This window comes from Anolis carolinensis, unplaced genomic scaffold (assembly GCF_035594765.1).
Source record: "Anolis carolinensis isolate JA03-04 unplaced genomic scaffold, rAnoCar3.1.pri scaffold_7, whole genome shotgun sequence".
Lineage (NCBI taxonomy): Eukaryota > Metazoa > Chordata > Lepidosauria > Squamata > Dactyloidae > Anolis > Anolis carolinensis.
In genome coordinates this window covers 37,730,776-37,747,104 of record NW_026943818.1, presented here as the reverse complement: position 1 = coordinate 37,747,104, position 16,329 = coordinate 37,730,776, and the positions used below count along the sequence as shown (strand labels likewise).

The following is a 16,329-nucleotide window of genomic DNA, read 5'->3' as shown; positions in this document are numbered from 1 at the left end:
CATGACCCACTTTACGTCCTGGTGCAGTTTGGAGGAGGATGAACCATGGATGATGGGACTCGCAGTACCTTCACTCACTTCCTGAGACTACTGCAGTTTGGAGGAGGATGAACCATGGAAGAGGTAAAGTTCTGCGGATACGGTGATGAGAAAACAGACCTTGGAGACAATGGAATAATGGAAAGTGCGATGAATCAACCAGGGTCGAGCGTGGTTTGGAGATAACGTGAGTCACGCCGGCGGCATCTGATTCAATCAGGGCGGCAGGTGACCCTTGGCGAGCTCTGACTCATGCCTCAAGGGTGACCTTGTGGCCCGTAAAACAATGCTGCGGCCACTTCAATGCGATGGGTTTCCGAGCTGTTTGACCTTCTCGGCAACTACAAATCCCTTAGACGGAGGCAACACTTGGCTTAGAACGTTGAGAAAACCCAAGATAGATTGTTAGGGGTTCGGGTTGTAATGTTCATGATTGGTATTTTATTACCATGATGATAGAAATGGCCAATGTCATCTCTGCCTAAGTGCTGACATATTATTATTATTATTATTATTATTATTATTATTATTATTATTATTATTATTATTATTGGTATTAGTATTAATATTATTAGTATTATTACTATTAGTAGTATATTATTATTATTAATATTAGTATTATAGTATTATTATTATTATTATTGGTATTAGTATTTGTATTAATATTATTAGTGTTATTATTTATTTATTTATTTATTTATTTATTTATTTATTTATTTGCTACATTTATATGTTGCCCTTCTAACCCTGAACGGGACTAAGAGCAGCTTAAAAGTTAAAATTACATACAATATTGTATTATTAGCATAGTACAATACTGGCAATAAATTACTATATTGTACTATATCAATATGTTGTAATTTTATTAGTAATATTACATGTAAAATATAATATATAATTAATATTATTATATAGTATTATTAGTATTATATTGTACTACAATATAATATTATGAATATTATATGTAGATATAAACAATATGTTATAGTTATTATACATTAATGTAAATTAGTATTATTTACATTAATGTAAATTGGTATTAGTATTGGTATCATAGTATTATTATTATTGGTATTAGTATTCATATTAATATTATTAATATTATTAGTATTATTAGTATTCATTTATTATTATTATTTGTATTAATATTTGTATTAATATTATTAGTCTTATTAGTATTCGTATATTATTATTATTATTATTATTATTATTATTATTATTACTAGTATTAGTATTCATATTAATATTATTAGTATTATTAGTATCCGTTTATTATTATTATTGGTATTGGTATTTGTATTAATATTATTAGTATTATTCGTATTAGATTATTATTATTATTATTATTATTATTATTATTATTATTATTATTATTTTATTGTATGACACAGCAAACAAGATAGACATGCTGGATTTTATATCACAAAATCACAAGTCGAACATTTCCCAAATGTTTAGGACTGTGTGATGTATTATTATTATTATTATTATTATTATTATTATTATTATATTATTATTATTATTATTATTATTATTATTATTATTATTATTATTATTATGACACAGCAAACAAGATAGACATGCTGGATTTCGTTTCACAAAATCGAACACTTCCCAAGTGTCTAGGACTGTGTGATGTATTTTCGGATGATGTGCACAGATCCCAGTAGGGTGGCCTTTTGCAGTTATTATTATTATTATTATTATTATTATTATTATTATTATTATTATTATTATTATTATTAAAGCCCTATGATGCTAGAGCAGTATTTCTCAACCTTCCTAATACCATGACCCCTTAATACAGTTCCTCATGTTGTGATGACCTCCAACCATAAAATATGGGCATTGAGTTTGGGAGTTGTAGTTCACCTCCAATCCAGAGAGCCCTGTGGACTCAAACAATGATGGATCTGGACCAAACTTGGCACGAATACTCAATATGCCCAAATGTGAAAACTGGCAGAGTTCGGTGAAAATAGACCTTGGCATTTGGGAGTTGTAGTTGCTGGGATTTATAGTTCTCTTACAATCAAAGAACCCACCGACAATGGAATTGGACCAAACTTGGCACACAGAACTTCCACAAGCAACAGAAAACACTGGAAGGGTTTGGTGGGCATTGAGCTTGCGTTCGGGAGTTGTAGTTCACCAGCATCCAGAGAGCCCTGTGGACTCAAATAATGATGGATCTGGACCAGACTTGGTACGAATACTCAATGTGCCCACATATGAACAAATCTGAAGTTTGGGGGAAATAGACCTTGACTTTTGGGAGTTGTAGTTGCTGGGATTTATAGTTCACCTATAAGCAAAGAGACCCTTGGACCTCACCAACGATAGAATTGGGCAAATTGGGAGGATTCGGCCAGTCCGATCTAGATCTAGAGACACGCGGGGCCGTCTCCCGGCCAGGAATGCGTCTGCGCCGGAATCTTTACGAGGATCTCTCCAATAAGTCTCCAGACCGACCCCCCGGAATGGCTTCTTTACATTCCCCGAATCCTGTTCTCCCGCAATCGGACCAAGCTGGTCTCCAACGGACCATCCACGGGTCTTGCAAAGTCAAGGGCAGGGCCTAGGCCATGTGTATCTCTATGCCATTAGTAGTTCAATAGATCTATAAGTATAAATTAATCACATATTTAAAAAATATCATATTTCATCACATAATAGTCGCCACCACGTAATAGTGGCCACGAATGATAGACCCGGACCGAACTTGGCACACAGGACCCCCATGACCCACTTTACATCCTAGTACAGTTTGGAGGAGGATGAACCATGGATGATGGGACTTGCAGTACCTTCAATCGCTTCCTGAAACCACTGCGACCCTCACCAATGATGGATCAGGACCAAACTTGGCACACAGGACCCCCATGACCCACTTTACGTCCTGGTGAAGTTTGGAAGAGGATGAGCCATGGATGATGGGACTTGCAGTACCTTCAATCGCTTCCTGAAACCACTGCGACCCTCACCAATGATGGATCAGGACCAAACTTGGCACACAGGACCCCCATGACCCACTTTACGTCCTGGTGAAGTTTGGAAGAGGATGAGCCATGGATGATGGGACTTGCAGTACCTTCAATCGCTTCCTGAAACCACTGCGACCCTCACCAATGATGGATCAGGACCAAACTTGGCACACAGGACCCCCATGACCCACTTTACATCCTGGTGAAGTTTGGAAGAGGATGAGCCATGGATGATGGGACTTGCAGTACCTTCAATCGCTTCCTGAGACCACTGCGACCCTCACCAATGATGGATCAGGACCAAACTTGGCACACAGGACCCCCATGACCCACTTTACGTCCTGGTGAAGTTTGGAAGAGGATGAGCCATGGATGATGGGACTTGCAGTACCTTCAATCGCTTCCTGAAACCACTGCGACCCTCACCAATGGTGGATCAGGACCAAACTTGGCACACAGGACCCCCATGACCCACTTTACATCCTGGTGAAGTTTGGAAGAGGATGAGCCATGGATGATGGGACTTGCAGTACCTTCAATCGCTTCCTGAAACCACTGCGACCCTCACCAATGATGGATCAGGACCAAACTTGGCACACAGGACCCCCATGACCCACTTTACGTCCTGGTGATGTTTGGAGGAGGGTATCTCTATGCCATTAGTTGTTCAATACATCTATATAATCACACATTAAAAAATACCATATTTCATTGCATAATAGTCGCCACCACATAATAGTGGCCATGAATGATAGACCCGGACCAAACTTGGCACACAGGACCCCCATGACCCACTTTACATCCGGGTGCAGTTTGGAGGAGGATGAACTATGGATGATGGGACTTGCAGTACCTTCAATCGCTTCCTGAGACCACTGTGACCCCCACCAATGACGGACCAGGACCAAACTTGGCACATAGAACCCCCATGACCCACTTTACGTCCTGGTGCAGTTTGTAAGAGGATAAACCATGGATGATGGGACTTGCAATACCTTCAATCACTTCCTGAGACCACTGCAAACCCCACCAATGACGGATCAGGACCAGGCTTGGCACACAGGACCCCCATGACCCACTTTAAATCCTGATACAGTTTGGAGGAGGGGATCTCTATGCCATTAGTAGTTCAATAGATCTGTAAGTATAATCATATATTTTAAAAAATACCATATTTCATCACATAATAGTCGCCGCCATGTAATAGTGGCCACGAATGATAGACCTGGACCAAACTTGGCACATAGGACCCCCATGACCCACGTTACATGCTGGTGCAGTTTGGAGGAGGATGAACCATGGGTGATGGGACTTGCAGTACCTTCAATCGCTTCCTGAGACCACTGCGACCTTCACCAATGACGGATCAGGACCAAACTTGGCACACAGAGCTCCCATGACCCACTTTACATCCGGGTGCAGTTTGGAAGAGGATGAACTATGGATGATGGGACTTGCAGTACCTTCACTCACTTCCCGAGACCACTGCGAACCCCACAAATGACGGATCAGGACCACACTTGGCACACAGAACCCCCATGACCCACTCTACATCCTGGTGCAGTTTGGAGGAGGATGCACCATGGATGATGGGACTTGCAGTACCTTCAATCACTTCCTGAGACCACTGCGACCCTCACCAATCACGGATCAGGACCAAACTTTGCACACAGAGTTCCCATGACCCAACTCACATCCTGGTGAAATTTGGGAGTTGTAGTTCACCCTTATCTAGAGAGCCTACTAATAGAACCCAGATCTATTATAGCTTCTTAACAATTGACCCATCCATTAGCACATGTCCCTTAAGTTTTAACATACAAAACACAGAAGATAATCATATATTATTTCTCTTATTTTTAATTTTGATTATTTTTAATTTCTCTTATTTTTTAATTATCAAGTCTAACTTCCTTCGATGACTAATCTGAGTCCTGATGTCAGCTTTTCTGTGTTGCGAAGGCCAAAAGTATCTCTCCGAAGGAATAAATCCGATCCGGCTGGCCGTCCAGGAAGAAAGAGAAAACAAAGGAGCCATTGAGTCGTCTCTCCGCAGCTGTCGGATTTGGATCAGAGATCAAATTCATCTTTGCCAAGAGGAAACATGGTTTTCTTTTCCAGGAGAGAGGCCTTGCAGCGCTTCATCGTATTGCATCATTATTAATAATAATTATTGATTATTATTGGGCTTGGTCCCCATGTGAACTGCTCCAGGTCCCCTCGGGGAGATGGAAGCAGGTTACAAATAAAGTTTTTATTATTATTATTATTATTATTATTATTATTATTATTATTATTATTATTGTCTCCTGTGTCAATATAATAATATAATAATATATAATACTAATATTACACTATACTAATAATGTATCTAATATTATATATACATATAATATTGATAATAATATTATAATGTAATACAATATACAGTAGAGTCTCGCTTATCCAACATAAACGGGCCGGCAGAACGTTGGATAAGCGAATATGTTGGATAATAAGGAGAGATTAAGGAGAAGCCTATTAAACACCAAATTATGTTATTATTTTACAAATTAAGCACCAAAACATTATGTTATACAACAAATTTGGCAGAAAAAGTAGTTCAATACGCAGTAATGCTATGTAGTAATTACTGTATTTATGAATTTAGCACCAAAATATCACGATGTATTGAAAACATTGACTACAAAAATGCGTTGGATAATCCAGAATGTTGGATAAGCGAGTGTTGGATAAGTGAGACTCTACTGTATTATTTAATTGTATATTGCTATGTAATATGGCATTATTATTATTTAATTTTACATTATCGCTAATTGTATATTATTATGTAATATCATTGCTATTATTTAATTGTATATTACTATGTAATATTATATTATTATTAACTTTATATCATTATATTGCATTGTTATTATTTAATTTTACATAATTACTAATTGGATTTTATTATCTAATGTCATTATTATTATTTAATTGTATATTATTATCTAATGCCATTATTATTATTTAATTGTATATTGCTATGCAATATTGCATTATTATTATTATTTAATTTTACATTATTCCTAATTGCATATTATTATCTAATGTCATTATTATTATTTAATTGTATATATTATCTAATGTCCAGAGGCTTATCCAGAGGCTTGGATAAGCGAGGCTTGGATAAGTGAGATTCTACTGTATTTAACTTTATATTATTATATTGCATTGTTATTATTTAATTTTACATCATTACTAATTGCATTTTATTATCTAATGTCATTATTGTTATTTAATTGTATATTATTATCTAATGCCATTATTATTATTTAATTGTATATATTATCTAATGTCATTATCATTATTATTTAATTGTATATTTATGTAATTATGTAAATTGTATATTTTTGTAATTGTATATTATTTAATTGTATATTACATTATTATTATCTAATTTTACATTACTACATTATTACTAATGATTTCTAATTATTACTAATAATAATTAGTATTATTACTATTACTATTAATAATTAATACGAGACCCTGGTGGTGCAGTAGGTTAAACCACTGAGCTGCTGAACTTGCTAACTGAAAGGTCAGCTTGTTTGAATCCAGGGAATGGGGTGAGCTCCTGCTGTTAACCCCAGCTTCTGCCAACCTTGCTGTTCGAAAACATGCAAATGCGAGTAGATCAATAGGTACTGTTCCGGTGGGAAGGTAACGACGTTCCATGCCACATGATCTACAAACAATGCCGGCAAAGACTATTTCTGGGGAGTGGGATGAGCTCCTGCTGTTATCCCCAGCTTCTGCCAACCTTGCTGTTCGAAAACATGCAAATGCGAGTAGATCAATAGGTACTTCTCCGGCGGGAAGGTAACAACGTTCCATGCCACATGGTCTACAGACAACACTGGCAAAGACTATTTCTGGGGAGTGGGATGAGCTCCTGCTGTTAGCCCCAGCTTCTGCCAACCTTGCTGTTCCAAACATCCAAATGTGAGTAGATCAATAGGTACTGCTCCGGCGGGAAGGTAACGACGTTCCATGCCACATGATCTACAGACAATGCCGGCAAAGACTATTTCTGGGGAGTGGGATGAGTTCCCGCTGTTAGCCCCAGCTTCTGCCAACCATGCTGTTCGAAAACATGCAAATGCGAGTAGATCAATAGGTACTGCTCCGGCGGGAAGGTTAAGGCGTTCCATGCCACATGGTCTACAGACAACACTGGCAAAGACTATTTCTGGGGAGTGGGATGAGCTCCTGCTGTTAGCCCCAGCTTGTGCCAACCATGCTGTTCGAAAACATGCAAATGCGAGTAGATCAATAGGTACTGCTCCGGCGGGAAGGTAATGCCAATGGCCACATGATCTAGCATATCTCCTATTGCAACGACGACCTTGCGAAGTAGGCCAGGCTCTGGATATGTAATATTATTATCTGTCGAAATGGACCATTATGGGAATTGGCATTTCGGGGAAATTCAAGTCCACGCAACTCCGGAATCTCTTTTTGGCCCGAGACTTGGCCCCGTCTCTCTCTCTCTCTCTCTGCTGGAGAGGAAACTAGTTTCGCAAGCGAATGTCGCAACATGTCAACATTGCAGGGCATTTCCAAGAAGGCTCGCTCCACGGCCCTCCCCGATAAAGCGGACCTGATAAAAATCGGAGCCCTTGCGGGATTCGCAGAACTCCGGAGAAAGAGTATTGGATACCCGGACGGAGCCCGAAAGCTGCAGGTAAGTCCTGGACGAAACAACATAAATATATCTCTCTTTGGCTGTTCAACTGTGGAACTCACTGCCGCAGTGTCTAGTGAAAGATCCTCTTAAACCAAGGCTGGATGGCCATCTGTCGGGGGTGCTTTGTCGGTGAACGAAACAACATAAATATATCTCTCTTTGGCTGTTCAACTGTGGAACTCACTGCCACAGTGTCTAGTGAAAGATCCTCTTAAACCAAGGCTGGATGGCCATCTGTCGGGGCTGCTTTGTCGGTGAACGAAACAACATAAATATATCTCTCTTTGGCTGTTCAACTGTGGAACTCACTGCCACAGTGTCTAGTGAAAGATCCTCTTAAACCAAGGCTGGATGGCCATCTGTCGGGGGTGCTTTGTCGTTGAACGAAACAACATAAATATATCTCTCTTTGGCTGTTCAACTGTGGAACTCACTGCCGCAGTGTCTAGTGAAAGATCCTCTTAAACCAAGGCTGGATGGCCATCTGTCGGGGCTGCTTTGTCGGTGAACGAAACAACATAAATATATCTCTCTTTGGCTGTTCAACTGTGGAACTCACTGCCACAGTGTCTAGTGAAAGATCCTCTTAAACCAAGGCTGGATGGCCATCTGTCGGGGGTGCTTTGTCGTTGAACGAAACAACATAAATATATCTCTCTTTGGCTGTTCAACTGTGGAACTCACTGCCACAGTGTCTAGTGAAAGATCCTCTTAAACCAAGGCTGGATGGCCATCTGTCGGGGGTGCTTTGTCGTTGAACGAAACAACATAAATATATCTCTCTTTGGCTGTTCAACTGTGGAACTCACTGCCGCAGTGTCTAGTGAAAGATCCTCTTAAACCAAGGCTGGATGGCCATCTGTCGGGGCTGCTTTGTCGTTGAACGAAACAACATAAATATATCTCTCTTTGGCTGTTCAACTGTGGAACTCACTGCCGCAGTGTCTAGTGAAAGATCCTCTTAAACCAAGGCTGGATGGCCATCTGTCGGGGCTGCTTTGTCGTTGAACGAAACAACATAAATATATCTCTCTTTGGCTGTTCAACTGTGGAACTCACTGTCACAGTGTCTAGTGAAAGATCCTCTTAAACCAAGGCTGGATGGCCATCTGTCGGGGGTGCTTTGTCGTTGAACGAAACAACATAAATATATCTCTCTTTGGCTGTTCAACTGTGGAACTCACTGCCGCAGTGTCTAGTGAAAGATCCTCTTAAACCAAGGCTGGATGGCCATCTGTCGGGGCTGCTTTGTCGTTGAACGAAACAACATAAATATATCTCTCTTTGGCTGTTCAACTGTGGAACTCACTGCCGCAGTGTCTAGTGAAAGATCCTCTTAAACCAAGGCTGGATGGCCATCTGTCGGGGCTGCTTTGTCGTTGAACGAAACAACATAAATATATCTCTCTTTGGCTGTTCAACTGTGGAACTCACTGTCACAGTGTCTAGTGAAAGATCCTCTTAAACCAAGGCTGGATGGCCATCTGTCGGGGCTGCTTTGTCGTTGAACGAAACAACATAAATATATCTCTCTTTGGCTGTTCAACTGTGGAACTCACTGCCGCAGTGTCTAGTCGAAGCTCCTTCTCTGGAGGCTCTTAAACCGAGGCTGGATGGCCATCTGTTGGGGGTGCTTTGTTGGTGCTTTCCTGCAGGGAGAAAGGACACGAAGGACGTCAAAAGCGATGGAATAATATAATTTTATTATTTGAAGAGACCCCAAGGACCATTCATTGCAAACCCTATTCTGCCCTGAAGGAAAAGACACCACCCGATCTCTCCTGACAGATGGTCATCCAACCCTCATAGGCATTGATTGGAAGAGACCCCATCAATATATTGAATATTGATATGTTTTGACTTGGTTGTATCCCTGCCTTGAGAGGTAACAAATACAAATTATTATTATTATTATTATTATTATTATTATTATTATTATTATTATTATTATATTGTTGTTATTATTGTTGTATGTTAGGTCGCTATGTTTTGACTTTGTTATACCTCCACCTCAAACCATTAGGAGAGGAGAGTAACAATTGTCATGACTGGGTTGCTGAGAGTTTTCCGGGCTGTCCCTGCAGCACTCTCTCCTGACGTTTCGCCCATCTCTAAGGCAGGCATCCTCAGAGGCTGTGAGGTCTGTTGGAAACTAGGCCAGTGGGGCTTATATAGCTTGTCTGCTTGAGGGAAGTGTGAATGTTGCAATAGGCCACCTCGATTAGCATTGAATAGCCTTGCAGCTTCGAAGCCTGGGGGAATCCTTTGTTGGGAGGTGTTAGCTGGCCCTGATTGTTTCCTTTCTGGAATTCCCCTGTTTTCTGAGTGTTGGTCTTTATTGACTGTCCTGATTCTAGAGTTTATTTAATACTAGTAGTAGCCATGGCAAACATTTAGTGCCATTAGACATACGACATATATAGGCAGACACAGAGGAAATTTTAACATTTTCCAGCTTCCGGATTCCTGAGGATATGCTCGATTCCAGCCACAGGGGGAGCTGCCACTTCATCGGACTTGTGACACCCAGTCCTTGATGGCAGTACTTCCTCATTCCTTCCCGCACGGTGCTGGAAGTTTTATAGAGTCATAAATTAGTTAAATTAGCCTCCCCGCATAAAGCGATAAATTTTCTACTCGACAGATACAACTGTTTGTCAAGCTGCTTGGGTCAACAGCGAGCTAGGCAATTAACAATCGGGAGCATTCTCTCCTGACGTTTTGCCCACATCTATGACAAGCATCCTCAGAGGTTGGGAGGTATAATGAAAGGCCGAGCTTCCCGTATGCTTCAGCAAAGTTGTTGAGAGTGGCTTGGTCTTCTTCTGAATGCGCGCAAACTGTTATCATCGGTGTATTGGAGTTCTACGTCAGATGTAGGTCTTCTTCTGAATGTGCATAGACTACGTTATCGTCGGCATATTGGATTTCTATAACAGATGTTGGAAGTGTTCTGAATGCGCACAGTCTACGTTATCATCGGCATATTGGAGTTCTATAACAGTTGTTGTCATGACCTTGGTTATGGCTTTCGGTCTGCTGAGTTTATATAGCTTGCCATCCATTTAGAGTGGCTTGTAGGTCTTCCTCTTAATGTGCATAGACTATGTCAGGGGTCCCCAAACTAAGGCCCGAGGACCGGATGCGGCCCTCGAAGGTCATTGACCTGGCCCCTGTCCTAAACTTCAGACTTAGGGTTGACCTAAGTCTACCTGGTCTTTGGAGGTCTCTTTGCTTACCTATGATCTTATGAAATCATCTAGATGGTCTTTGGAGGTCTCTTTGCTTAGCTATGGCCTTTTGAGAACATACAGATGGCTTTTGGAGGTCACTCTCCTTACCTATGGTTCTATGAGACCATCTAGATGGCCTTTGAGGGTCCCTTTCCTTATCTATGGTCTTCTGGTGGCCTGATGAGATCATCTAGATGGTCTTTGAAGGTCTCTTTGCTTAGCTATGGCCTTTTGAGACCATCTAGATGACTTTTGGAGGTCACTCTCCTTACCTATGGTTCTATGAGACCATCTAGATGGCCTTTGAGGGTCCCTTTCCTTATCTATGGTCTTCTGGTGGCCTGATGAGATCATCTAGATGGTTTTTGAAGGTCTCTTTGCTTAGCTATGGCCTTTTGAGACCATCTAGATGGCTTTTGGAGGTCACTCTCCTTACCTATGGTTCTATGAGACCATCTAGATGGCCTTTGAGGGTCCCTTTCCTTATCTATGGTGGCCTGATGAGATCATCTAGATGGTCTTTGAAGGTCTCTTTGCTTAGCTATGGCCTTTTGAGACCATCTAGATGGCTTTTGGAGGTCACTCTCTTTACCTATGGTTCTATGAGACCATCTAGATGGCCTTTGAGGGTCCCTTTCCTTATCTATGGTCTTCTGATGGCCTGATGAGATCATCTAGATGGTCTTTGAAGGTCTCTTTGCTTATCTACAGCCTTTTGTGACCATCTAGATGGCTTCTGGAGGTCACTCTCCTTACCTATGGTTCTATGAGACCATCTAGATGGCCTTTGAGGGTCCCTTTCCTTATCTATGGTCTTCTGATGGCCTGATGAGATCATCTAGATGGTTTTTGGAGGTCACTCTCTTTACCTATGGTCCTATGAGACCATCTAGATGGCCTTTGAGGGTCCCTTTCCTTATCTATGGTCTTCTGATGGCCTGATGAGATCATTTAGATGGCTTTTGGAGGTCACTCTCTTTACCTATGGTCCTATGAGACCATCTAGATGGCCTTTGAGGGTCCCTTTCCTTATCTATGGTCTTCTGATGGCCTGATGAGATCATCTAGATGGCTTTTGGAGGTCACTCTCTTTACCTATGGTCCTATGAGACCATCTAGATGGCCTTTGAGGGTCCCTTTCCTTATCTATGGTCTTCTGATGGCCTGATGAGATCATCTAGATGGTTTTTGGAGGTCACTCTCTTTACCTATGGTCCTATGAGACCATCTAGATGGCCTTTGAGGGTCCCTTTCCTTATCTATGGTCTTCTGATGGCCTGATGAGATCATCTAGATGGCTTTTGGAGGTCACTCTCTTTACCTATGGTCCTATGAGACCATCTAGATGGCCTTTGAGGGTCCCTTTCCTTATCTATGGTCTTCTGATGGCCTGATGAGATCATCTAGATGGTTTTTGGAGGTCACTCTCTTTACCTATGGTCCTATGAGACCATCTAGATGGCCTTTGAGGGTCCCTTTCCTTATCTATGGTCTTCTGATGGCCTGATGAGATCATCTAGATGGTTTTTGGAGGTCTCTTTGCTTACCTATGGTCTTATGATATCATCTAGATCAGGGGTCCCCAAACTAAGGCCCACGGGCCGGATGCAGCCCTCCAAGGTCATTGACCTGGCCTCTGTCCTAAACTTTAGACTTAGGGTTGACCTAACTCTGAAAGGACTTGAAGGCACACAACAACAACAATCCTAAATTTGGACTATTTCATCATAGTCCAGCCCACCAACAGTCTGAGGGACCGTGAACCGGCCCTCCACTTAAAAAGTTTGAGGACTATGTTATCATCAGCATATTGGAGTTCTATGACAGATGTAGGTCTTCCTCTGAATGTACATAGACTACGTTATCATCTGCATACGGGAGTTCTACAATAATCTCCTTAATCCAGAGCATTTCTCTCTCTTTCTCCGTCCACACAGGGACCAAAGATGGATTTCTCGGGGATCCTGACGCTTTGCCTGGCGATGTGCCTTCAGTGCCGTGGCCTCGGGGCTCTTCCGTGCCCGCCGGCGACCTCTCCCAACGTCACCGAGTTTGTCTGCTCCTCGCCGTCCCTCAGCGACTTCCCGTCCGGCTTCCCCAAGGAGACGCGCTCCATCTCGGTGGAGTTCACCAACATCTCCATCATCAGCGTGGACGCTTTCCGGGCCCTGCCGCACCTCCGGGAGCTCCACTTGTCCAACAACCGGCTCAAGACGCTGCCCAACAGCCTCTGGCGCAACCACCCGGCGCTCACGGCCTTGGACCTCACCAACAACCTCCTCAAGGACCTCCCGCTGGGCCTCTTTGCGAGCCTGGCCTCCTTGGAGCAGCTCTCCTTGAAGGGCAACCGCCTGCCGCTCATCCGCCCGCCCTGGTTCCAGGCTCTCAAGCGCCTCAAGATCCTCGACCTCTCCAACAACCGCATCGGAGAGCTCCCCGATGATGGCTTCGCCTGTCTCGAGGCGTTGACCAATCTGGACCTCTCGTACAACTTCCTCCGCGTGTTGTCCGCCCCGGCGTTCAAGGGTCTCGCCCGTCTCCAAGGCTTGAACCTCGAGGGCAACGGAATGCGGTCGGTCGCGGAGGACGCCTTCCGGACCGTTCCCGAGCTGCGCTTCCTCTTCCTGCAAAACAACAGCTTGGAGGCGCTCCCCAGGAAAGTCTTCGCCCCACTGGAGTCGCTCGAGGTGCTGGATCTCTCCCACAACCGGCTCTCCGCCCTGGAGCCGCCCTTCTCGAAACACGTCGCCGAATCGGGGCTGGACCTCGCCGGGAACCCGTGGGTCTGCGACTGCCGCATGGAGGCCCTCGCCACGTGGGCCCGGAACAACTCCGTCGGGCTTTATTCCGAGCGGGATGTCACGTGTTTCTCTCCGCCGAAGCTCAAGGGCCGGGCCGTGATGTCGCTCGGCTCATCGGAATTCGGCTCGTGCTGAATCCTGGAGCCAAAATGCAAGTTGACCCCCATCATCACCGTTTCCCAAGATCTGACTTTATCCTCTCTCGTTGTTTATCGGTCTCTTTTGTTGCTGTGGAAATAAATAAATAAGTAAATAAACCAGAGTCAAAGTGGCAGTTAAAACCCGTTGGCCTCAGTGCTCCGCCAAAGCTCAAGGGTCGGGCTGTGACATCGCTCGGCGCGTCCGAATATGGCTCATGCTGAATCCTGGAGCCAAACTGCAAGTTGACCGTCCACTTTCCAAGCGCTCTCCATCATCACCCAAGATCTGACTTTATCCTCTCTCGTTGTTTGTCGGTCTCTTTTGTTGCTATGGAAATAAATAAATAAATAAATAAACCGGAGTCAAAGTGGCAGTTAAAATCTGTTGGCCTCAGTGCCAAGCTAGATGCAGCAGCCAATCCGAATTCTCCCTCTCCAGAGCCAAATTGCCAGTTAAAATCCGTTGGCCTCAGTGCTCGGCCAAAGCTCAAGGTGATGTCGCTCAGTGCATCCGAATTCGTCTCGTGCTGAATCCTGGAGCCAAAATGCAAGTTGACCATCCACTTTTCAAACTCTCTCCATCATCACCCAAGATCTGACTTTATCCTCTCTCATTGTTTGTCAGTCTCTTTTGTTGCTGTGGAAATAAATAAATAAAGAAATAAAGCGGAGTCAAAGTGGCAGTTAAAACCTGTTGGCCTCAGTGCCAAGCTAGATGCAGCAGCCAATCTGAATTCTCCCTCTCCAGAGCCAAAGTGGCAGTTAAAATCCGTTGGCCTCAGTGCCAAGCTAGATGCAGCAGCCAATCCGAATTCTCCCTCTCCAGAGCCAAATTGCCAGTTAAAATCCGTTGGCCTCAGTGCTCGGCCAAAGCTCAAGGTGATGTCGCTCAGCGCATCCGAATTCGGCTCGTGCTGAATCCTGGAGCCAAAATGCAAGTTGACCATCCACTTTCCAAACTCTCTCCATCATCACCCAAGATCTGACTTATCCTCTCTTGTTGTTTATCGGTCTCTTTTGTTGCTGTGGAAATAAATAAATAAATAAATAAAGCGGAGTCAAAGTGGCAGTTAAAACCCGTTGGCCTCAGTGCCAAGCTAGATGCAGCAGCCAATCTGAATTCGCCCTCTCCAAAGCCAAAGTGGCAGTTAAAATGCGTTGGCCTCAGTGCTCCGCCAAAGTTCCAGGGCCAGGCCGTGACGTTGCTCGGCGCGTCCGAATATGGCTCATGCTGAATCCTGGAGCCAAATTGCAAGTTGACCGTCCACTTTCCAAGCGCTCTCCATCATCACCCAAGATCTGACTTTATCCTCTCTCGTTGTTTGTCGGTCTCTTTTGTTGCTGTGGAAATAAATCAATAAACCAAAGTGGCAGTTAAAATCCGTTGGCCTCAGTGCCAAGCTAGATGCAGCAGCCAATCAGAATTCTCCCTCTCCAGAGCCAAAGTGGCAGTTAAAACCCGTTGGCTCTCCCTTGGATGCAGGTGAACTACAACTCCCAGCAGTATGTTCAGATGCTCATGGAGCTTCTCTGTGCCTAATGTGGTCCCGGTCCACTGTCAGTGGGAGTGTGGACCTTGGGAAACTATAAATCCCAGGACCGCATAGTATGGAGCTGTGGTATTTAAAGTAAGGTCTGGCTGCATTCATTTCACCTTGCAGATGCACCCAGAGAAGGTTCGTGGACCTTGGAAAACTATGACTCCCAGGGCAATAATAATAATAATAATAATAATAATAATAATAATAATAATAATAATAATAAGGACCTTGGGAAACTATAACTCCCAGGAACGCATAGCATGGAGCCATGGCATTTAAAGTGGAGGTATGCAAAGGCATTCATTCCATATTGTAAACACACCAAGAGAAGGGTGTGGACCTTGGGAAACTATAACTCCCAGGACTGCACAGTATGGAAACATATAATAATAATAATAATAATAATAATAATAATAATAATAATAATAATGGGTCCCGACTGCATTTATTCTCCAGTGGAGATGCACCCAGGGTTTGGACCTTGGGAAACTATAACTCCCGGGAGTGCACAGCATGGAAACATATAATAATAATAATAATAATAATAATAATAATAATAATAATAATAATAATGGTATTTAAAATGGGTCCCGACTGCATTTATTCTCCAATGGAGATGCAACCAGGGTGTGGACCTTGGAAAACTACAACTCCCATGGAAACTAATAATAATAATAATAATAATAATAATAATAATAATAATTTTGTGATACGAAATCCATCATATCTATTTTGTTTGCTGTGTCATAATAAAATATAATAATAATAATAATAATAATAATAATAATAATAATAATAATAATAGCATTTAAAATGGGCCCCCGACTGCATTTATTCTCCAGCAGACCTTGGGAACTAT

The 16,329-nt window shown here is 42.7% G+C and overlaps 1 protein-coding gene across 1 annotated transcript; it reads left to right on the top strand.

The window, feature by feature from the left end:
- Positions 1-5,283: 5,283 nt before the first annotated feature.
- On the top strand, positions 5,284-14,600 carry lrg1 (leucine rich alpha-2-glycoprotein 1; the record flags this gene model as incomplete). Its single annotated transcript, XM_062959894.1, has 3 exons — positions 5,284-5,328; positions 7,426-7,752; positions 12,926-14,600. Coding segments are annotated over 3 exons (1,371 nt in total), but the record flags the coding sequence as incomplete, so codon positions are not given.
- Positions 14,601-16,329: the final 1,729 nt, after the last annotated feature.